The following is a 25,646-nucleotide window of genomic DNA, read 5'->3' as shown; positions in this document are numbered from 1 at the left end:
ACAATTTTTCTTGCATTTGTAAAGTATCTTAATGCAAAAGGTTGCTTTTATACTTTCCTTTACTTTTGTAAATACCTTTTTATTTTCTTTAAAAAAAAGGAAAGCTTAAGTATACGGTCTTTGAGAAAATTTAATTTATACCTTTGCTCATTATATTTTTTTAAATGAAATTTAAATTATTAGAAGTTATATGGACTAAAGAAAATTGTTTAATATTCATAAAATTTTTGGTGAAATAAAATTTATGAATTTTTGATGATTTTAGTCTTGGTTTAGAATTAAATTGACGAACGAAGTGAAATATATATATATATATATATATATTTTATTGTTATCAACTTCCTATTTTTAGGTTTCGGATATTATGACTTTTGAGTTTTTTCAATTATTTAAAAAAAGCGACTTTTTTTTTTTACTTATTTACAAAAATTGCGACTTTTTCGGCTTTTTCTCTAAATATTGCAACAAAATATTTCATTTTTATTATAATGTGCAACTTATTATTTCGATTTTTAAAGTGTGGAAAATAACTATAGACAAATCCTTCAAAAATTATTTTTGTATAATTTTTCTAATTGAATTTTTGAAATATACAATTAAAAAGATTTTGAATAACTGAAATTTTGAAAAATTTAATTAAGATTTTAAATAATTGGAATTTTGAAAAATTTAATTACAAATTATTGATTTTTTTAAAGTATTTTATTATAATTTTTGAAAATAATTGAATTCTCAAATTTTTCATAAAAAAAATTTTTTAAGTGTAAATTTAAAAATAAAAATTAATGAAAATTATATTAAAATATTTTTCATAAAAGCAATTCTTAGAATTTTTTCATTATATTTTTAAAATTCAATTATTTTCAATATTTTCAATTCAGGGTGGCCACATGTAAGTAAAGTCAGTAAAGTCAGGGAAATGTCAGGGAAAAAAATATTTTGTCAGTAAAGTCAGGGAAATGTCAGGAAAAAAATTTTTGTCAGTGAAGTCAGGGAAATGTCAGGAAAAATTTTTTTGTCAGGGCAATTAAAGAAATTAAGACGGTCATGCAATACATTTTTTGCTCTAAACAAAAAAATTTTTGTCAGGGAAATTCATTGTTATGTCAGTAAAATGTCAGGGAAATTGATAAAGTCAATCTTGCGGCCACCCTGCAATTACATTAAAATTTTGGAAAAATCATATTCGTACTTATTTATAATTCAAATTCTCCAAAAATTTGATTTTTTTATATTTTTCAAAAATTTAATTATTTTTTAGATTATTTTATCAAATTTTAATTATTGTTTGAAAATTTTTCAAAAATTATTAAAAAATATTTTTAAACAATTAATTTTTAGAATTTCTTGAATAAAATTTTTTTGAAAATATTATACCTTTATAACTTTAAAAAAGGCATGGACGACAGTTACAATAATTATTAAAAAAAAATTGAATTTTTGTTATTAGGTAATTGAATTCTCAAAGAACTTTTCAAAAATTATGAAAAATAATTGATTATTTTTTTAATTTCAAATCATAATTTTATTATCATTTTTTTATATTTTAAAAAATTATCATTTGAAATTAGTATGAAAAATAAACAAATGAATTAACATATAAAAAAATTCAATAACAATGGTATTCTTTTTGTATTTTTCAACTAATAACAATGTATTTTTTTGAAAAAAATTCTTCAAAAATGGTAAAAATCAATTTTTTCATTTGGCAATTTTTCTGTGGATACAAAAACATATTTTTCTACAAAATTATGGATGGATTTTGAAATCTATCATTTTTAAACTTAAATTTTCGAAATATACAATCAAAAAGATTTTGAATAATTGAAATTTTGTAAAATTTAATTGAAAATAATTAATTTTTTAAAAGTATTTTATTAGAATTTTTAAAAATCAACTTTTGAAGAATTTTCATTGCAAATTATTAAAATAATTGAATTATCAAAAATTTTAATGAAAAATCTTTTTTAACTTAAATTTAAAAAGGAAAATTAATGAAAATTAGCTTCTAAATTTTTTAATTTTAGTATTTTCAGTATACTTTCAATTATTAGGTACATATTTCCGAAAATTCAAATAGATACAAAAAAATAATAACATTTTAGAATTATTTTTAACATTTTGGAGAAAAAAATCATGTTCAAAATATTTAATTAAAATTCATCAAAAAATTAATTATCTAGTTTTTTTAAATAGTACAAAAACTCTTTTAAGAAATTCAATTGTTTTCGAAAAATTACATTAAAATATTTTTCAAAACTACTTAATTCTTAGAATTTGTTAATCATATTTTTTTAAGATTTAGTTATCTTCGAATAAGGCAAATAAAAATTCACTTTTTTGGTTTTATTAAAATTTTGGAGAAATCATGGTCATATTCATAATTAAAATTCTTCAAAAATTTGATTATTTTTATTTTTTGAAAATATTATACCTTAATAAACTTAAGAAAAAAACATGGGCAGTTATAATTATAAAAAAATTGAATTTTTGTATTTAAATAATTTTATTATCCAGAAGAACTTTCGGAAAATTATTTAAAATAATTGATTTAGAGATGAAGTTTAGTTGGAAAGTAGAGAATGTAATTGAATTCAGGAAGGGTTATAATTGTAGTTTTTAGAAATTATTAAATTTAATAAATTTTATTCATTTTCCGTAAACTTTCATATTTTCCTGTGAAAAGAATTTTGTCAGGGAAAATAATTTTGATGTCAGGGAAATGTCAGGGAAATTGATAAACTGAAATTTGTGACCACCCTATATAAACATATTTTATAATTGAATTAAACGCAATTTTTATTGATTGAAAATTATTATGATTAATTCAAAAATAATTTTTGCTTGACTGTATAAAAGAAATAATTGTTTGATTGAAGTAAACCTATATTGTTTTCTCAGTGTAATAAAGAATTACATTTTTAAAATAATTAAAATCATATTACAAATTATTATTTGTAATAATAAAATAAATAATATTATTTTATAATTACAAATTAGAAACAGTGCTGCAATTTTATTGCAGCACTGTTTCTATAATTTGTAATTAAGTTCTTAGAGCATACATATAGGAATAAAATGCAAAAGTCGAATGCACAATGTAAATTGTCAAAAGAGTTGAAAGAAAAAAAAATGAGAGAAAATTCGACATCAAAGTGAGGCGAATCAACGCAACGGATTAATGATAAGATGGTGAAATTAACAAACATATATATATGTGTAGTTTATGCTTAAAGAATATACAGTAGCGTAATGTCTGCATCATATTCTAAACAGTGCCGAGTAGTATATGACTTAAAGAACAGAATCAACAGCAAAGACCTATTGAATGTGTCGTAGAAGCATGTAAAGCGCAGTACACCTTGAATCAAAAGAAATGTGTCAAAGGGCACGGCATGTTGGGCGCAAAGGCAAATGGAAAGCCAGACTTTGATGCAGCTACACCAAGGTACCTGCTTGGCAGCTCTTGAGCGGCGGGTTTCGTATTTCCACCTTCTGTGACCTCCCTCCCGCCCCACCCCAGAACCTTTATACCCCATTTTCCCCTTCATGAAAAACGCTAAAAGTCTACCTTTAACTTTGCGTCGGGAAACGTCGAGCGTAAAACCGTTATAATTTACGATTTCATCAAAAATAAAAAGTACTGTGAGAAACATCATCTTCATCGTCGTGTTGTGGAATAATGTCACACGTTAATTTTCTAAACATTTCTCATATATACATGTTTATGAGTTCTTCTTTTTCTCAAAAAATATAGTTCCAACTCTTATTGAATTTGTGGGGAAATTTTCGAGTAATTTTTTTTTTTTATTTGAAAATTGTGAATATTTTTTTAATGCAAAATTTTTATTTACCTTTTATCGATGGAAAAAGAAATTTGTTTTTCTTTAAATTCAAGTCTTGCACTTATCTACTAAAACCTACTATTTACTACTTTTTTTACGTTATGCTACTATTTGGGTTTTTTTTTTTAGATTTCAGACACTAAAAGCTACTATTTCTGACATTTCTGTTTTTTTTTAGAATTTCCACTGCTTTAAATTCGCTAATACTAGAAATCAAAAAACTATTCTCAAAAATGATAATCAATTCTTTAGAACAATTCAATTATTTTCAAAAAATAATCCAAATTCAATTATTTTCAATAACTTGTATTTTCATCAAATTTTGAGAAAATCAATTATTTAACACAATTTTCATACAATTCTTCACAATAATTTAATTACTTTTAATAATAATAACATTCTTCATGGATGAAATTCAATTTTTTAAAAAAGATTTTTGATAAAATTCTAAGCAAGAATTCAAATATTTTCATAAATAATAAAACTCATCGAAGAATTTCAATTATTTTTAAAAGCATTTTTTAATTAATTAATCAAAAAATTCAATTATTTTTACAAATAAAGTTTTCCACTAGAATTCAATTATTTTAAATAAAATTTCCAAAATATTTATTATATTTCGAAAAAATTAATTATTTAAAACAATGTTTATAAAATTCTTATGGAGAATTGAATTATTTTCAAAAATAACAAAATTTTCACAGAAATTTAATTCTTTTTAAAAATTTTAATAAAATTTTTCGCAATAATTCGAGAATTTTCAAAAATAATAAAATTCTTCTCAGGAATTTAATTATTTTTAAAAATTTTAATAAAATTCTTAGCAAGTATTCAATTATTTTCATAAAAATAATAAAATTCATTGCTGGATTTCAATTATTTTAGATACAATTTACAGAAATTGTTCAAAAACTTTATTTATTTTTCTTAATTTAATTTTAATAAATATTTCAAAATAAAATTGTTCTAAAGAAATGAATTATTTTAAATTATATAATTTTAATTAAATTTTTTTTAAATAATTCAATTATTCTTTTAGATTTTAATAAAATTCTTCCAAAGAATGCAATTATTGTCAAAAATGTTAATTGAATTTTTTGTAAAATTTAATTATTTTTAAAAACTTTTGTCAATTCAATGATTTTTAATATCTCCTATTTTCATAAAATTTCCAAACAGAATTTAATAATGAAAAAAAATTTTTGTAAAAATCTTCGTAAGAATTCAATTCTTTTCAAGAATAATAAGAATTTCTCAGGAACTCAATTATTTAAATTAGAATTATTATAAATATTTAAATTCTTTCATGAATAATAAAATTCGTTGCAGAAATTCAATTTATTAGCATTTATTAGCAAAAAGAAGTAAAGATTTCTGATGAAAATTAGGAGAAGTTATGAAAATTAAATATAGAATGGAATTTTTGTCAGTTATGTGAAGTGTTTAAAACGAGTTTTTTTGGTCAGTTGAATTGAAATAATTATTATTATTATTCAAAAACTTAAAGAAAAAATTTTTGAAAACAATCAAATAATTAAATTTTTGAAAATTATTTTAAAAATTGTTTTGATTTAGAGAAGAATTTTAGTCAAAAACTCCAGAAAATAATTGAATATTGGAAAAGTTGTAGTAAAAATATTTGAAAATAATTAAATTTCTGTAAATTATTTATTAGAGAAGAATTTTAGCTTAAAAACTCTGTGTTTATTTTAGTTTAAAATTCAATTGAAATTATAATTATTATTATTATTCGAAAAGTTACAGAAAAAATTGTTTAAAATAATTAAATTTCTGAAAATTATTATTTAAAAAATAATTGATTTAGAGAAGTATTTTATTAAAAAAATCTAGAAAATATTTCAAAATTGTAAAAGTTAAAGAATAAAATTTTAGAAATAATTGAATTTCTGAAAATTAATAAAATATAATCGATTCAGAGAAGAATTTTGGTTAACAATTTTAGAAAAAAAGAATTAAATTTTGTAACATTTTTTATTAAAATATGTTTGAAATTAATTTACATTTTTAAAATTATTAAATAATAATTAATTTAGAGAAGAATTTTAGTTAAAAATGCTTTTACTTTTTTTTAGTTTTTTTTAGTTTAAAACTCAATTTAAATAAAGAATCGAATATCTGAATAGTTGTAATAACAAAATTTTATAAAAATAATTAAATTTCTGAGGATTATTAAAAAATTATGGTTTTAAGGGCATTTGAACCATTATGGCGTCACAATTTTAAAACTCATGCTTTGCACACATTCTGACGTCATAATGGTTCAAATGCCCTTAAAGAAGAATTTTAGTTTGAATTTCAAGAAAATAATTGAATATTTGATTTGAAGAGTTATATAAACTTTTTTGGAAATAACTTATTAAATTTCAAAACGTTTTAAATTGAAATTTTTTGAATTTTGAGTAATTTTAGTTTAAAAATTCTGAAAAACTTGGTTTCTTGAAAATTTTTCTCGGAATTTATTTGAATATTGAATTCTTAATTAAATGAAAGAAATATATAATTTAAAAGAAAATTGAAATCTATAGTGACATATTTTCAGTAAAAAAAATAAAATTTCCCATTTCTGCATTAAAAATATTAAGATTTTTTTCAAACCAACTGACAGGAAAAATAATAGAAATTTTAATTGCAAGGGGAAAAAATAATTTAGCATATTCAAGTCAACTGCATCCAAATCAATGATTTTGAAAATCTGGGTTAAATTTAATGACGTTTCCATTTAATATTGTGATTTAAAAAATATATATATAAAAGAAAATAAACACAGATTTTAAAATAAAAATAAATCACATTTTTGACGATTCGAGGTTAAGTGGAAACATTATTTTTTTAGAAGTAAAAGAAAGAAGAAAAAAAACACATTGACGTTATATAATACTGTACAGATAAAAAGAGAAAAAAAAAGGAAAACAAAAAATAGAAAAAAAGAGAAGAAGAAAACAGTAGAATGGAAAAGAGAGAGAGAGAAAGAGGGAGAGACTGAGAGCTTTTCTCTAATCACAGACGAAAGTCGGGACGGAATCAAAGAAAACCAAAAATCAACGAGTGGCAGCGAGAAAAGAATAGGCCTTCTGCGCTTACGAGGGTTGCCTATAGCCCGTGGGCTTTGAGGAAAAGAAGAGAAACAGAGCACGGAGTTTCGTTTCACGCATATACTATATATATTCTAAAAGCTAAAGCCATGGCAAGGGTTGAATGTTGCCGCGGGCTCCTCAACTAACGACCACGCGATTATGGTACAACTTTTAGTGATCTCCGATTCGCAAAAACCGCTCGGTTTCCGCTTGCGGAAAGTCAAATCAACCCCACTCGCACTTTGCGTTGGGCGACAAAAAAAATGGGATAAAACACTCATAGAGTGGATTTTATGATTGGATATGCCATACGAGCAGATGTTGTGATAAAAAACATCTTGAAAGCTTTCGTTTGAAAACATGTTTTTGTCAGGGCTTATTTTTGCTACGCGGACAGTCACAAACGATAAAGAAAATTTTCATTCTGGATATTGAATATAAATTGAAATATATAAATTTTTTTTTATTTTCTCTATTACTGTAAAAGGATTAATTTTATTGTGGTTTATCATCTTCATTCTCTTTATTTGGTTTTTATTCTTTTCTGTTTTTTTATTTATTTATCATTATTTAGAATAATACTAGCAACGTTGAATTCTCTTTACACGGAGAGACCGAGATTACTAATTTTTGTATAAAATCACACTAGAATTTACTATATTCACATTGCAACCACCGGAAATAAGGGGACTTTTTGTATTTTTTACTATTTTCTACACTAAGTCACTAATCCCGACAAATGTTCACCAAATTAGCAAAGTTTCTTACTATTTCGTCCAATAGTTCCAAACAACTGTAGTAAAACTCAGAAACATTGTGTACGTAAAATTACTATAGTCGTTGTAAATGCAGAAAGAAAGAGTGAAAGGAAAAAATACGGATTTTTGTCGCCGGTTTCCCGTCAATTCTTGACTAGTGGAGGTAAACTGGAAGGATTTTTACATACACAGACACACACACTCACACACTTATATATTTGTTGTTGGATAAATATTTGAAGACACACACATGTTTATTTCACTTATATGTATAGACGCGGTTAATTAATACACTAATACACAACTGCACGCACGACAACGAATTTCACTGAAAGTATACATCTTTGTTTCCTTATATATTGAATGATGAAAATTTACAGCACTTACGAGAAAGCAGTTTACTTTTAACAACTTATTATAAGACATACTTCTTGGGACAGGAATAAATGCAAAATTTATTAATTTATAATGGTCAATTTCTGAGATACCGAACGACCTACGTTTCACTTTATATTTAATTATTGTAGATAATATCCAAATTTATTTTACATACGCGAAACATAGTCACTGTCAATGATCGGAAGGCATCGGCTCATTTACGGAGATTGACGAGGTTAGCAACCAATAGAAATACAGGCGCCATATGACTGCACTCGCTAGCCACACTTGCTCACCAAAAATTACTACAGTGGATAGAAGATTTTAGTGGAAAATGTTTTCATTTGTCAGATTTTGTCTAATTAAATTAGAGAAAACTATAATCAATTTTCGCTACATTTACAACTCTTACACAAAATATTAAAACTTGCTATTTCAATGTAGCAAATTTATCTATTTCTTTTGTAAATTTATCTAATTCTGTAGTACATTATGCTAAAAGTCCCCTTATTTCCGGTCATTGCAACCGTTTTTAGTAATTTTTACGAATGTGGGTCTCTCCGTGTATTATTGTACAAATATAATAATTTTCATTTTGAAATATCAATTTAATAGATATGCTCGTACGGTTCTAATTCAAGATTTCTGCACCGACATTTACCGACCCTTTTTTAGCCTACACTTGAACTAGTTAGTCAATACTCAAACCACAGGGTGTCGGTAAATCTCGGTGCAGGAATCTTGAATATGTCTACTCAACTTCAGTTGTTAAATAATTTTTAGACTCAAATATAAAAAAATTTCCTATTAACTAATTAATTTATTATTATTACAATTTATTGCTTCGAAATATTATTTTTAAAAAATCATCGCAAGAATTCAATTATTTTTAAAAATAGTATGTGATAATTCTTCACTGGATTTCAATTATTTTCAAAAAATTTAATAATATTCTTTGAAAGAATTAGGGTTGACACAGGTCAGGGAAATCAGGGAAAAGTCAGGGATTTTTATTAAAAGTACTGGAAAAAAATTAATTTTTAGAATTCATAAGAAAATTCTAATATAAAACCTTCAAAAAAATTTTCTATTTCTGACAAGAATGAATTTTTTAATATTATTTAATTATCTCAAAAATTTTCACCCAATTATCTCAATAAATAACAAAATTCTTCACAGGTAAATTTAATTATTTTTACGAATTTAAATAAAATTCTTTGCAAAATTCAATTATTTTTAAAAGTTTTTCGCGAATCAATAATTTTCAATATTTACTATTTTCATAAAATTTATCAAAAGATTTAATTATAAAAAAAAAAAATTTTTATACAATATTACGAAAACATTCAATTATTTTCATAAATAGTAAAATTTCATTTAAGAATTCAAATTATTTTCATCGCAAAATTTCAAATACTTTTAATACATATAATTTTAAATAAATTTCTCGAAAAATGCAATTAATCGTAAAAATTTTATTAAAACATGACGAAAGAATTTAATTTTAAGATACATTTAATTATTCAATAAAATAATAAAATTAGTTGCAATAATTCAATTATTTTCATAAATAACTTTTAATTCGTCGCAGAAAATCAATTATTTTCAAAAGTTTTTAAATAATTCTGCAAATGAATTCAATAATCTTGATAAACAACAAAATTCTTCCCATAAAATTTAATTATTTTAAGGAATTTTAATATAAAATTTCTCAAAACAATTCAATTATTTTTCAAAATCTTAATAATATTCTTAGGCTGAATTAAATTATTTATATAAATAATAAAATTTTTCGCAAAAAATGATTTACTTTCAATAAAATTTCTCGAAAGAATTAAAAAATAAAAAAATACCTACACTTATCAACTAATTGGCTAATTAATTATTATTAATATTATTTATTGCTTTCATACATTTTGAAAAAAATTCTTCGCAAGAATTCAATTATTTTTAAAAATAATATAATTCTTCACAGGAATTCAATTATTTTCCAAAATTTTAATGACATTCTTAGAAAAAATTTAGTTATTTTTAAAAATTTCAATTAAATTCGTCGAAAAAAACTACTTCATTTTAATAAAATTTGTTGCTGGAATTCAATTATTTTTAAAAATTTTGTTAAAATTATCTCTTCTTTTATTTTTATTCTAATCTTCTTTCATATTTTTTTGTTCATTTATTCTTCTTTATTTTTGTTTTACTCCTTTTTCCAATTTTTTGATTTCTTCAAAATTGTTTTCATTAATTGAATTGTTTTCTAAAAAAAGTTTTTTATTTAAATAATTTGCATTTGGTTAAATCTCAAAATTTGAAAATTTTCCTTTAACTGATTTTTTATTTTTTCATTCAGTCAAATTGCTATGTTTAAGAAAATTTGCATTTGACTGGATTTTCATTTGATGAAATTTCCGTTTCTTCCTGAATTTGCTATTCATTGGTTTCTCATTTCACCGAATTATCATTTTACGTTTTTTTTATTTAACGTCCCTGAAGTTATCGTCTATAAGCTGAGAGTAGAAAAACATTTTACTTCGTAAAAATAAAAAAAAATACCAAACCTTTTGTTTTAAGGTTTTAGATCTAAAAAATGCTCCTAAAAATTTTCCTCTCTATATAGTAAAAATATTTTTTTTTCTACAAAGTTTCTTCTCTATAGGGGAATAAAATCAGTGGCATTTTTTTTATTTCTGTCCATCAAATTTTATAAAAAGTCAGTGAAGAAATGGAAAGAATTATAAGTAGTAATTTATAAATCACTGAAATTATCAAATATTCTTCCCTTTTTGTTTAATTTTTAACAAATTTCAAATTCAGAATTAAAAATGATTCTTATAAATTCTGAATTAAAAATTAAAATGAACAAGATTCGTTCATTTAAGGGGATCAAAAACTTATGAATAATGAAAAATGACTGGAGAACAGTGAAAATTTTACCGCTTCAGATTTAGAGAAAATTCAATAATACAGAAGAATTTTCTCTCCTATTTGGAGAGGATAAATTTCTTTTCTTATATCATTTTCAGACTTGCATATAAAGTTAAATATTCTTCTGAAGAATATATATTGAGTATACTTTTGAGAAATGTCAGATCCTTTTCAAAATTCACTGAAAAAATTTTATTCTAAATTTAGGAATATAACTTCTTTTACATAAATTTTGAGAATAAATTACATTACAATATTTTTTATTTTAGAAAAAGTTTCTTAAGAAATCTATATTCTTAAATAAGTAAGAAATATTTCTAAAAAGATATACATTTAAAGAAGAGAATATATTCAATTATTTTCAAAAAATGTATAAGAAAATGTCAATATTTCAATAATCTTTATAAATGAATATCAAAATTTTTCGAGAAAATTCAATTATTTCCAGGAATTTTAATAAAATTCATTCTAAAATTCAATTATTTTCAAAATTAATAAAATTCTTTAAAATTCAATTATTTTCAAAAAATGTATAAAAGATTGTCAACATTTCAATTATCTTTATAAATGAATATCAAAATTTTTCGAGAAAATTCAATTATTTCCAGGAATTTTAATAAAATTCATTGTAAAAGTCAATTATTTTAATAAATAATAGTATTCATCACAAGAATTTAATTATTGTCAAAAGTAAAAAATTCAATTTATTTTCAAAAATTTAAATAAAATTCATGGAAAAAAGGCAATTATTATTTTTTAAAATATTTTCTTAATTCAATGATTTTTAATATTCTACAATTTTATTAAAATCTCCCAAAACAATTCAATTATTAAATAAATTATCTATGTATTTAATTAATTTAATTTTCGTTGAATTTGCTAATAAAAATTGTTTTAAAAATTAATTTCAGTAAAAGGTTTAGATTAATAATTACAGGGTTCCTACAGAATCTGGAAATCATGGAAATGGTATTGAATTTTTAAAAGGCTTCTGGAAATCAGGGAAATCATGGAAAAGGCCTGGAATATTTAAAAGTTTCTAAATTTTTTCTGTTTTCCATTTTTTCTCTTGAATAGAAATTCAAATAATAATAAAGCTTAATGGCATAAAAGAGAAGAAAAAATGTTGAATTTTAAGAAATTCGATTTTTCGGATTTTTGATAATTTTTTTATTTTTTAACAAAGGGAGACTATTAAATAAGTAAAGTATTTTCCAAGAGCCCAAAAATAATGAAGCTAAATCCTACAAAAGAGAGGAAAAAATGTTAAATTTTATGAAATTCGGTTTTTTGAATTTTTGATAATTTTAGATTTTTTACCAAAGATTCGAGACTATTAAATAAGTAAGGGGTCGTCCATATACCGCGTGGACAGTTTAGGGGGGGGGATTCGCCAAAAATCCACGATTTTCCACGAGGGGGGAGGGGGGGGGGTCAATACAAATGTCCACGTGGACACAAAAGTTTAATTTTATATCTTTTTTTTCTTTATATTCAACTTTATTATTAGATTATTATTAGATTGTGATCAGACAATATTTGTAATCCGAAATTTATTTAACTGTCAAAAAAACGCCAAATTCTTTTTTAATTTATATTACAAAATCATTATCGTAAATGCACAAATATGAATATATGCAAATTTGACAATTAGGAATACAAAGCAACCTCTACAAACTCTTACAAATTCTAAAAAAAATAATTTCTATTATTGTTTATGTGAAGGCTCAAAGCTATTGGATTTTAAAAAATTTTTAGATTTGTTACAGAAGAGATTAAGTATTTCTACTAATATAATAATTGAAGATATATTGCTGCCAAAGTCCTCTCTATAATACTAAAAATGGTATTTACCTATTTAATAATATTTTAAGATAATTTAATCTTTATTGAATTTTAAAGAAAATTGTTATAAAAAAATTTTAAGAATTTTTTAATTGTATTTCTTATTAAATATCTTTTTATTATTCACTATTTTAAAATAAAATACCCGATTGTCCACGTGGACAATCAGGGGGGAGGGAGGGGTTCGTCAAAAATCCACGATTGTCCACGAGGGGGGGAGGGGGGGTCAAAAAGTGTCTAAAAAGTGTCCACGTGGTATATGGACGACCCCTAAACTATTTTTCAAAAGCACAAAAATAATGAAGCTAAATCCCATTAAAGAGAGGAAAAAATGTTGAACTTTAAGAAATTCGGTTTTTTGAATTTTTTCGAATTTTTGATAATTTTAGATTTTTTACCAAAGATTCGAGACTATTTAATAAGTAAAGTATTTTCCAAGAGCCCAAAAATAATGAAGCTAAATACTATCAAAGAGAAGAAAAACTTTAAAATTTTAAAAAATCGGTTTTTCGAATTTTTGATAAATTTTGATAATTTTAGAATTTTTACCAAAGGGTGGAGACTATTAAATAAGTAAAGTGTTTTTAAAGAGCCCAAAAATATTGAAATTAGATTTAATATTCCACTGGAATTTCGTAAAAATTTGACCTGGAAATCATCGAAAAGGTATGGAATTTTAAATTCGGATTTCTGTAGGAATCCTGATAATTGAATTTTGGAAAAGTTACTAATAATTGCAATTTTTAGAAATAATTGAACTTTGTAAAAGTTTCAAATTAAAATCTTTGAAAATTTGCAATTTTCATACATTTAATTAAAAATTCGATGGAACTAATTTTTTTCAAAAAGCTTAATCGAAATTTTTAAAAATGATTTCAAGTTTTTATTTTAAAATGTAGGTATATTTAATTGAAGAATTTCCGAATAATCGAAATTTAACGTAAAATTGATTTGTAAACAAATGAATTTGAAAATTCTCAACATAATTTTACAATTAAGGAAATTCGCAAATAAATGTAATAGAAGATTCTTTTGAGTTTCTTATCATTTTTAGAGTGAATCGTAGAATATTCTTGTTTAGAGAAAAAGTCAAAATTTTGTCTGGAAATCAGTGAAAAGTCAGGGAAAGATAAAATAAAATTTTTGTTGCAATCCCTGGAATCCTCTATTATTAAGAATATTCCTTTATTTAAGAAGCGTTTTTTATTTTAATAGAAAAAATTTTATTTTTATTGTACATATATTTGACAAATTTATTATAAGCAAAGTTATTAAAATTTCTTGTAATACAAGAATATTTTATCAATAATTTATTCGATATACTGTGCTCTGAAAATTTCCAACAATTTTGATAAATTGAATTTTGAAATTATCAGAAACAATGAAGCCACAGAAAATGTACTCCAAAGAAAACAATGAAAGTAGAAACCTAATAAATTTGAGAAATGAATATAGCGCGAATAATAGAGATCGTTTTACAATTTTAATGAAAGAAGTTGAAAAGTTTTACTAGTTTGAGAGCGAATGAATCTAGGGAAATAAAAAAATGTGCTGCTGCTGCTGCTCTGTGTGCACCTCTTTTTAGTATAGGAATGAATCTTTTGTTCAATTTGTTTTGAAAGTTTACTTTCTTCGCTTCAGTTTATACTTCCATCATCTCAACAGACCACTTTGGAGATTCCAATTTCCGCGCGCTCTTCTCTGGCGCGAAACTAAACAATAATCCTATCAGTTTTCCTCCAAGTACCATTGACCGTACTCGAGTAAATCGAAATCCAAACTGAAGGCGATTTGTGTATGTCATTCGCGACTCTGTGAGTGAATTTCACTCTTTATTGATTCAATTCCATTTCGTCGTCACTTTGTCAAAGAGAAAGAGAAAGAGAGAGTGAGAGAGAGAGTGAGAGAGAGAGAAAGAGGGAGAAAGAGAGAGAAACGGGTATTGGAACTGAATTTTCATTGTATACAGAGTCTCGCATTGTTCAAGCTGTCATGGGCATGCGTAACTTAATTTCCCAATATTCGACTACAAACCAGTGTGCGAGAGGGTGACAACACTGTGCGAAATGAAAAAGAGATGTGCACATCAGATATGCGGTGTATAAAAGGGAAAAAGTGGGAAAAGTGTGCGAGAAATCCAATCGAAAAAAAGGGATAAATAAATTCCCGAAAGTTATAAAAGGTTCTATTCACTAAAAACTTATCGGGAGGGTATATTGTCAGCATTGAACGAACGTGGATTTTATAATTGACTTTACAATTAGTCAGGGGAGTGACACCCCCTTCTCTCTCTTTCTCTCGTGTTTCCAGTTCCTTGCCAATCTCTCTCCGGCTAACATTCTTAAGTATCATCGAATCTTCTTTTTAATAATTAGAATTCTTTCGATTCAAAGGAGAGAAAACTGCAAGGCTTCACGGGATTATCCCCCGACTAATTAGAACTCTCGATTGATTTTCGTTTCTTCTTAACAATCCTTTGCTTAATTAAAATTCATTTCTGCCTTGAGATTTTCTCAAGATTTTTTCGTCATTTTCTTATATATACATATAGATATTGAAGAGCTTCTATATTCAATAATATGATTTTTTTTTATTCTGTGCATTAATTTTCTTTTTAGGTTTTATAATTAACAGAGACCGATGCTTGAAAGAAGAGTAAAATTTAATATTTTAGTTTTAATTTTTTTTTAGTCTTGATCCGAAAATAAAGTGATGAAAATTTAATAATTGAATTTAGTTTCGTGCCGATTGTAAAGAAATAAGTTTGAAAAACTTCCATATTTATTTATTTAATGAATATCCGAGACATATTTAGTCTCGGTCACGAAATTTTATCTGAATCAGTAGAAAGTTACTAACGAAAAGATGAAAAATCGTCCCTCAAATTATTTAGTAATAAATTTTACTAGCAATTAGTAAAATTTTACAAATTTTTAGTAGAATTTTTGATATTTGATTTTGTAGAATTTTACTAACAATTAGCAAACCTCAAATAGTTTAATTCTATTATTTAATAAATGTCACAATTATTTGTGACGCGACCCCAAGAAAGGTACCTAAGAAGCAAACGAATTATAGGTTGGGTTCGAGTTAGATTTATCTTGATTAAAAGTTAATTTTTAATTATTTGAATTTGAAACCAATATTCATTAAATATTTTAAATATAATAAGGACTTGAAGACCAACAATTTTTAATTATTAATTGATTCTCTTTCTGTATTTTTACTAAAAAATTTAAAACATAACCTCAAATTTTTTCCTTCTTAGGTACCTTTCTTGGGAACGCGTCACATTTTCAATACATTTCTTCTTAAGAATTCAATTATTTTCACAAATAATACATTTATTTATGGGAATTCAATTATTTAAAAAAAATTTGAATCAAATTCTTTGCAAGAAATCAATTACTTTCATAAATAATAAAATTTTTCTCATGAATTCAATTATTTTAAAAAAATATGCATACCTGAAATGCTTTAAAATTTTTTAAATTATAATAAAATTCATCATAGAATACAATTATTATCGTAAAATATAACATTCTTCCTGGGAATACAATTATTGTCAAAAATGTTTGTAAAAATCTTCGAAACAATTCAATTATCTTTCGTAAAAAATAAAATTCTTTGAAGCCATTTAGTTATTTAAGAAATATTAATAAATTTCTTCGTCAGATTTCCATTATTTTCAATTTTTCAATGAAATTTCTCGATGGAATTCAATTATTATTCTAAAAGTTTTAAAAAATTCTAAGAAATTCAATTATTTAAAAAAAGATAAAATAAAATTTTTCACAAGAAATTAATTATTTTCATAAAGAATAATATTTTTCTCCGGAATTAAATTATTTTCATAAATAAAATTCTTTATGGGAATTACTATAGAATTACAGTTGTAATTATTTTTAAAAAATTTAAATTTTTTTATTTAAATAATTTAATTCTAGAAGAAATTTGCTGAAAATTATCAAAAATAATTGATTTAAAGAAGAAGTTTAGTTAAAAATTGTAAAAAAAATAGTAAAATTCCATTATTTGCTAGTCATCTATATCACTAAATGCGTTAGTGAATTCAATAACTGAATTTAATAATTAAATTATTTTATCGTGACTTTAAACAAAACAAATTTACTAATTATTATTAATTAATTAATTTAATTAGTTTGTCGACGATTTTTTATTATTTTTTTAGTAATTTTCTATACTAACTCATATTTAGAGTGTAAATAACAAAAAAATTGTGTTTTCTAGTAGAAGTGTAAATTAAATTGTATACACATTTTTTATCCAAATGAATTTTAAATGAAAATTGGTCTTTATTTGTTTGAATGTTGTCATTATTTTTCGATTCTCGTCACAAATGAAATGAGAAGGTATTTTTAATTAAAAATACGAAACTGGAGTTGAACTAATTTATATTTCAATTGCTTCTCTCGAATTCTTCCTTAAAACAATAATTTATTACTTCTGCATTAGAATTTTTCAAGAGGATTAATTGCACGCGAAGGAATTTATATATATTTTTTTCCCCGTATCAATTAAATATATATTATAGAATTTTTCATTCGAATCACTAACCTTGCTTGAAGAATAATTCTATGGGCATAAACGGGAGTTTCGTCCCTTCCTAGAAGAAAGACAATATCAGCGGATTCTTTGTCCTCTGAAAGCCTGGCTAAATCTTCTAAAAGTCTTGGAACCCCAGCGAGTCCAGCCTCTCCGGTAACAACAGCTCCTGTTGATCCACCAACCGCCACTGCCCTAGTTCCCATTTTCTTTTCTTAATTTTCTACCAAAAAAGAAAAAGAAAACATTAAATGCATTTTCATTCATCTGCTTCTATGTTTATTATACAATATCACAGAAAATCTTTGGGGTATTAATATAATCCAAGAAGAATATCAAAATTCTTCGAGAAAATTCAGTTTTATAATTTATTCAGGAATTTTAATAAAATTCATTATAAAATTCAATTGTTTTCATAAATAACAATATTCATCACAAGAATTCAATTATTTTTAAAAGTAGAAAATTTAATTATTTTTAAAAATGTTAATAAAATTCATGGCAAAAAATCAAATATTTTCAAAAAATTTTTCTTAATCCAATGATTTTCAATATTCTGCAATTTTAGTAAAATTTCCCAAAACAATTCAATTATTATTAAACAAAAATTTTCACAAAATTCTACACGAAAATTCAATAATTTTCGAAAAAAAATAAAATTCCACAGGAAATCAATTATTTAAAACAGAATTTGCATAATTTTTTTCGAAAAAATCAAATATTGTAAAATTTGGCATAAAATTCTTCGCTGAAATTGAATTATATTCAGGAATTCGTATAAAATTCATTCGAAAATTCAATTATTTTCAAAAAATCTATAAAAAATTGTCAACATTTCAATTATCTTTATAAATGAATATCAAAATTCTTCGAGAAAATTCAATTATTTCCAGGAATTTTAATAAAATACATTGTAAAATTTAATTATTTTCATAAATAAAAATAGTATTCATCATAAGAATTAAATTATTTTCAAAAGTAGAAAATTCAATTATTTTCAAAAACTTTAATAAAATTCATGGCAAAATGTCAATTATTTTCAAAAATTTTTCTTAATTCAATGATTTTCATTATTCTTCTATTTTATTAAAATTTCCCAAAACAATTCAATTAATAAACAAAAAATTTTATAAAATTCTACACGAGGATTCAATAATTGTCGAACAAAAATAAAAATTTCACAGGAAATCAATTATTTAAAATAGAATTTGCATAAATTTTTTGGAAAAAATCAAATGTAAAATTTGGCATAAAATTCTTCGCTGAAATTCAATTATATTCAGAAATTCGTATAAAATTCATTCGAAAATTCAATTATTTTCATAAATAACAATATTCATCACAAGAATTCAATTATTTTCAAAATTATTAAAATTCATTAAAATTCAATTATTTTCAAAAAATCTATAAAAAATTGTCAACATTTTAATTATCCTTATAAATAAATATCAAAATTCTTCGAGAAAATTCAGTTTTATTCAGGAATTTTAATAAAATTGAATTGTTTTCATAAATAACAATATTCATCACAAGAATTCAATTATTTTCAAAAGTAAAAAATTAAATTATTTTCAAAAAATTTTTCCTAATGCACTAATTTTCAATATTCTGCAATTTTATTAAAATTTCCCAAAATAATTCAATTATTAAACAAAAATTTTCATAAAATTCTACACGAAGATTCAATAATTTTTGAAAAAAAATAAAATTCCACAGGAAATCAATTATTTAAAATAGAATTTGCATACATTTTTTCGAAAAAATCAAATGTTTTTAAATTTGGCATAAAATTCTTCGCAGTAATTCGATTATTTTCATAAATAAAAAATTCAATTATTCAAAAATTTGTTGCAAAGATTATGTATAAGATTTCAATTTTAAGAAACATTCAATTATTCAATAAATTATCCATGTTTGTTTTCAAATAATTTAATTATCGTAGAATTTTCTAAGAAAATTTAATTCTAATATTTAATTCTAATAAAATTTAAAAGGTTTTAAATTCAAAACTTTGAAAATCTGAATTTTTCATACAGTTAATATTAAAAATTCTAAGAAACTAATTTTCTTCAAAAAGCTTAATCGCAATTTTTTTAAATTATTTTAATTTGTATTTTTTAATGTATATTTAATTGAAGAATTTCCGAATAATCGAAATTTCACGTAAAACTGAATTGCAAACAAATGGATTTGAAAATTCTTAAAAAGAACTTTTTCAAAAATTATTAAAAAATAATTGATTTAAAGAAGAATTTTTTTTAAAAATTGTAGAAAATAATTATTGAATTAAATTATGAAAATAATTTTGAAGTATAATTACATTAATAATATTCTTATAATAAATTTAATTTAATTTAATAAAAAAAAATTTGATATTTAATAATAAATTAAGGGGTACACCTAGTGTGAGTGACTGAAAAAAACGTCGATTTTTAGGAATTTTTTTCAAGGAAATTATTGCATCTAATTTTTTTTAAAGTTTTGTACATGTATATTTGTATAAATAGTGAACATTTTGTAATTTTTGCAAAGAAAAATATCTTTTTTCTAAAGAGTTATTCGCTATATAAAAAAAACCAGTTTCTCCACTGCTGCAGTTATTGCGGCCTTCTGAGTGACTGAAATAAAAAAAACCAAAAAGATTATTAAACTAGAAGATATTTGCCGTACTATGAGGCTCCAGTTTTTTTTTTTGGATGAAAAATAAAATTTTGGGATGCTAAAAACTATCGAATTTTTTAGTCGAAATTTATAATTTTTTTTTCAAAACTCCGCCATTTTTTTGAAATTCAATATTTTTTTCCATCCGAGGGTCATAGTACGGCAAATGTCTTCTAGTTTAATAATCTTTTTGGTTTTTTTGATTTCAGTCACTCAGAAGGCCGCAATCACTGCAGCAGTGGGACAACTTTTTTTTTACACTTGCGAGATAGGACATAACTTTTAAAAAAATATGTATTTTTCTTTACAAAAATAAAAAATTAAGAACTGATTTATAGACAAATAAAGGTAAAAAAAATTGAAAACATTTGACGCAATACATTCTTCAAAAAAAATTCCTAAAAATCACCGTTTTTTTAGGCGCTCACACTAGGTGTGCCCCTTAAAATAATGATTTTATCACTCGATCATTGTTAATTACTATAACACATGAAGAAATCGATCACTCCGAGTCGAAGACTCGGAGTGATCCATTTCTTTATGTTTTACAATAATATTTTTATCAGTTATTAAATTTGAAATTTTTGAAAATCATAATTCCTATGAAAAAATAATAATGATTAAATATTTATTTAAAAATGAAGTTATTGGTGTTTTCGAATAATTTTACAATTAATCTAATCATTTTTAGAGTGAGTCAGAATATTCTTTAGGGCCAGGGAAAAATTCAAAATTTTGTCTGGAAATCAGGGAAAATTCAGGGGAAAACGAAATTAAATTTTTGTGGCAACCCTGTTACTGAATATTAGTCAGGTTTTTTTTCCAAATGTTAATATATATGTATATACGATAAAGAAAGCGTAGAATGAAAATTTTTTTTCTCATTTAATTAAAAATTAATTAGACCACAAGTCACAGAGTTTAGTGACTGATGACAAACGAAACGGATGGTGGCGCGTGTCGACGTTATAACTCCCACCCCCCCCCCCCCCTAGAAATTCTTGTCACACCATCCGTCGACCATTCATTTTCAAACTGAAAAAACAAAACCGATTAAAGTACAATTGGCGCTAATTGCACGATTAATATTTGATTTGCCCATCCATGCGGAAACAAGCAAGCCCTCACTCGCCTGATCTGTATAACACAGCAAGCGACGCTTGATTCCCTTTTAATTAGTTTGGTTTTGTATAGTTTTCGAACGCACCATCCGTCGATTGTGCGCGACCTCCTATATATATACAAATGAAGGAAGAGTGTGTCCAACGAAAATTTTGCTTCCGTTTTATCAGTTTGACTTTTTTTTTTGCTTTTTTCTTCCTTTTTTTATCTTTGTGTCTGTTCGCACGTTTTGCAGGTACTTTTGTAGGGGAAAAATAATCCTGCACCGTGTGTGCGAAGAGTTTTTTTTTTATAGATATATAGTTAAAAAGCAATCGGATATTTGCAGAAATATTTTTGATAGAATTTAGATTTGCGTGGAAATCTGGTTTTCTAAAAATTGATACAATTTCTCTCGATGAATTTATATGGTTTAATATGCAATATCGTATCGTGTTTATATATTATCAGTTATCTGCGTCGTGTTTTATTAAAATTAGCCCGTTAAAATGACAAGAGCGACATTTATGGAGTTTATATTTATATTTATTGTATTATCCGAGATTGTAATTGAAATTTACGCAAATATTACACTGGAGGAAATTTGCCATTTGGATTTAATATACTGTCAATGAAGTTTTGGTTATTGGGTCATTAATTTGATAAATATGCAACATTATTTTTGAAGTTTTTTTTTAATTATAAATTACAGTTTGGATTTAATTATTTTGATAAATAAAAATTAAAAGAAAATGATAATTAATAAATTCAATCCTTCCTCTATGAGGAGGCAATAAAGAAAGTAGTAAATAAAATAAAATGAGAAAGGAAAAATAAAAAAGTAAATAAATTGAAAACTACTAAATACAATATTGTATAATTTTTCTAAAAATTAGTGGAAATTGTTGTTATTAGGTATCTATTATTTATTTATATTCATTTTACTTCTACTTCTTATATATTTTTCCTTTTCTCTCCACGATTAAGAGAAACAAAAATTCACTTTTTAGTTAAATTTTTAATGAAAAATAGTAAACATAAACTTATTTTTAGTTATAGAAAACAATTTTTAAACAAAATCAAAGTGTACAAAATTTTTTTTATTTCCTTAAAGTTTTAAGTATTCAACCCAAATTATAAATTTAGTTAGTTAAAAATTAACTTTTACAATAAGGAAAAGAAACATTTTCTGTTAAATTCCAAATAAGTAGAAAAATTGTCACTCATTTGAACATTCGAAGCTTTAGTAAATTTTTTTTTTTTATTTAAATTAAGTCGTAATTTTTTTAATTCCAAACAAATAATTAATTTCATTTTTTTGTTACAGGTGAGTAAATCCTCAACAATCAATTCGTCTAAAGAAGTGAGTTTTATAAAAATATGCCAATTTTTCAAAATAAGAGAAAATTGATAAAAATAAGCCAAAAATTTCGTTTACCAATTAAATAATAAGAATTTATGAATAGATAGAATAAAAATGAATAAAAATAGAAATTAATAACAATTTACAATTTGTAGTAAAAAAAACTATTATTTTTATAATTAATCATTGCTTGATTAGTTTTTTATTATTTTGTATTATTATTATTATTATTATTATTATTATTATTATTATTATTATTATTATTATTATTATTATTATTATTATTATTTTTTATTATTTGTGTTCTACTAAAAATTAGTAAAATTCTGTCTATTTGAATAGCTAGTAAAGGAATCCGCAATTCTTTAATTAGTAGAAATCTACTAATTCATATTTTGAGATTAATAATTATTTTAATTCGTCAAAATGTTAATTATAAATTAAATAGTAACAATTCGCGCGGCTAACTTCTTCCTGCCTTTCTTTAATTAAATTAGCAATTTTAAAAATAATGGAATTTAAAAATTTAAATTTTTGTTGAAAACACTAAAAAAATTCAATTTTGGAGAAATTACAAATAATTTCAGAAATTCAATCATTTAAAAAAAATAAATAAATAAATAAAATTCAACTGTGTTCAAAATTTGTAAAAAATTCTCGTAAAAATCCCAATTATCTTTATAAATAACAAAATTCTTCTCCAAAGTTCAATTATTTTCGTAAATGGCAAAAAAATTCTTGTCCTAATTTAATTATTTTCAAAAATTTTTCTAATTTCAATGATTTTCAATATCTACTATTTTAATATTTATCATTAATTTATCAAAATACTATTTCCCTAAAGTTTTGAATGTTCAAATGAATGAATTTTTTTTTATGCTCAAATGTTTTGAAAAGTTACTCTAATGAAATGGAGCATAATGCAAATTAATTATTTACTTATTTATAAAATAATTTATGAAAAATGAAAAACTATATTTCGTAATAATATTCAAATTTAAAACGCGATAATAAAAATATCAACTTATTAATTATGATTTTAATTTATTAAAATAGTCATTACTGAATAAATTACTGAATTAATTTAGTTATTATTATTATGTATTTATTTATATTTAAAAAAGGAATTAATTTCACGAAATTTTTAAAAAATTTGAATTAGTTGAGTAATAATTTTTTTTTTTATTTATTTACGTGTATATGGATTTGTAAAAAAGTAGAAAACCTTTAACTTAAAGAATTGAAAAATTCAATAGCAATGCTTGCAAATTTTATATATTCTTCTATCTTAGTAAACACAATGATAAATAATAAATAAAAAATAAATTTACATTACTTGAAATCTTTCCAAATTGTATTTATTATAAATTTTGGTAAGGATCATTGCAGACGACCTACCTTAATTTTAATAAATTACGATTGTAAACTGAAAGTACATGTGTCTTGATATTCTTCAAGAATGATAAACTTGCAAAATAAATGACATTGAATTATCTTCAATTTGTATTTGCTAGTATTTATTTTTAGAAAAATTTGATTATACTGCAACAGCATTTATTATAAATTATATTTATTTATGTTTATTTTTTTTATTTTTATTTATAATTATGTATAGGAATTTATTATTTCTAAATAAATAAATATTTCTTATTTATTTTGTTTATAAAATTGTGAGTAATAATTTAATTATTTATTAATATTTAATAACTACTTTGCTTATTTTATTAATTATTTTGTTTTCTTGTAAATTCTTTCAACTATTCTTTAAATAAAATTAAACTTTCAGCGAATATAATTAATTTTTTATAACGTTTAAATAGAAATTGGTAATAGTACAAATATTAAAAAATTATAATTATTAAAAATAAATTTACTGAAAAAGAATTTGATTTAAATAACCGATTATTCAAGTACTTATTTTATTTGATTCAAATATTTATTTGATAATAAGTTTATTATCAAATAAGTACTTGAATCATATAATTTTTATTTAAATTTAATTTATTTGAACCAATAATTTCTATATTTAAAGCAACTATCATTTAATTGACTGTAATTGACATTAATGATAAAAATTAGATAAACATTTATTCGATAAGAGAAAAGTAACGTTTATTTGAGTCAAATAAATGTTTCTTCAATATAAAGATTTATTTTTTAAATTCAACAATTTAATGTAATAGTAAATTTAAAATTTTTTAAACTTTAGACGTTTAGACATTTAGCAGTTATAGTGAAATGTTTTATGATTATTGCAACTTATCTACTAAAAGGAAAAAATCTCAACAAAGTTAAATATTAAAAAAAAAATTTTCTAAACTTTTAAATTAATTTATAGTTCTATTAAATGAACTATTAAAAGATCTTTCGTAAAATATTTACCTTTAGTCCATTAATAACTCCATAAAACCCTATCCCCAGGTACTGAGCAGACTTGTCAAACACGTTTTACACTTTTCAATAAACGATTTCATTCGAGCGTTTTCAAGCAATATTTAAACAACAAACTTCTAAAGTTACAAAAAACTTTTATTAAAATTTTGAATTCAGAAAATTTAACGAAAATAAAATTCCAAACACAAGACATACAATAAAATAATAAACAATTTCTTTTCCTTTTTTCCTTCAAAACCGAATAATTTTTGCCTGATTTTTCGGAGCGCGAGAACACAACTGTACGCGAGGAGAAATGTTTGAGAATATACTTTTGAAGAGTCTCTATATATAATAAAAACGTTTCAACGTTATATAGATATATACGTGTGTGTGTGTGTGTGATTTAGCGAAAAGTAAAATTTTCGATGAAATCACAACAAATCGAATTAGTGTCAACAAAGAGTGAATCACGATTATGAGATTGTGTGAGAGCGCTATTATACCGGTTTGAAATGATACGTGATGTGTGATATTTTAAGTCATGAACGCGGAAGGAAATTAAAGAGTCGAAAAATATTCCTGTTCACTGTTCTCTCGAAAACCAGACTCACTCTCGGCGGCTCTCTTCTCTCAGGTGTTTAGCTTTAGACTTTTTCTTCTTCTGGCCAGTGCTCCCACAAGATCATTGGTTGCCCGTTGTTGCCACATCCTCGCCGGAGCACCATCAAAAGGA

At 23.3% G+C, this 25,646-nt stretch overlaps 2 protein-coding genes across 5 annotated transcripts in view; one reads left to right on the top strand and one right to left on the bottom strand.

Moving 5' to 3' along the window:
• LOC122505011 (kelch-like protein 17) overlaps positions 1–25,518 on the bottom strand; it is a 46,991-nt gene extending 21,473 nt beyond the window's left edge. Inside the window, exons 1-2 of one of the 2 annotated variants that reach the window (XM_043616414.1) lie at positions 24,920–25,518; positions 17,425–17,635 (exon numbers count right to left, since the gene is read on the bottom strand). In XM_043616414.1, coding sequence (XP_043472349.1) covers positions 17,425–17,618 — 194 coding nt within the window. In that variant the 5' untranslated portion in view covers positions 17,619–17,635; positions 24,920–25,518. The remainder of the gene's footprint in view (positions 1–17,424; positions 17,636–24,919) is intronic. The other variant, XM_043616415.1, reaches the window with a different exon arrangement.
• Positions 1–25,646, top strand: part of LOC122505008 (frizzled-2-like) — a 446,077-nt gene that overhangs the window by 14,158 nt on the left and 406,273 nt on the right. The window lies entirely within an intron of this gene.

This window comes from Leptopilina heterotoma, unplaced genomic scaffold (genome assembly GCF_015476425.1).
Source record: "Leptopilina heterotoma isolate Lh14 unplaced genomic scaffold, ASM1547642v1 Lhet_33, whole genome shotgun sequence".
Taxonomy (NCBI): domain Eukaryota; kingdom Metazoa; phylum Arthropoda; class Insecta; order Hymenoptera; family Figitidae; genus Leptopilina; species Leptopilina heterotoma.
This window is presented reverse-complemented; position numbering and strand designations above follow the sequence as displayed.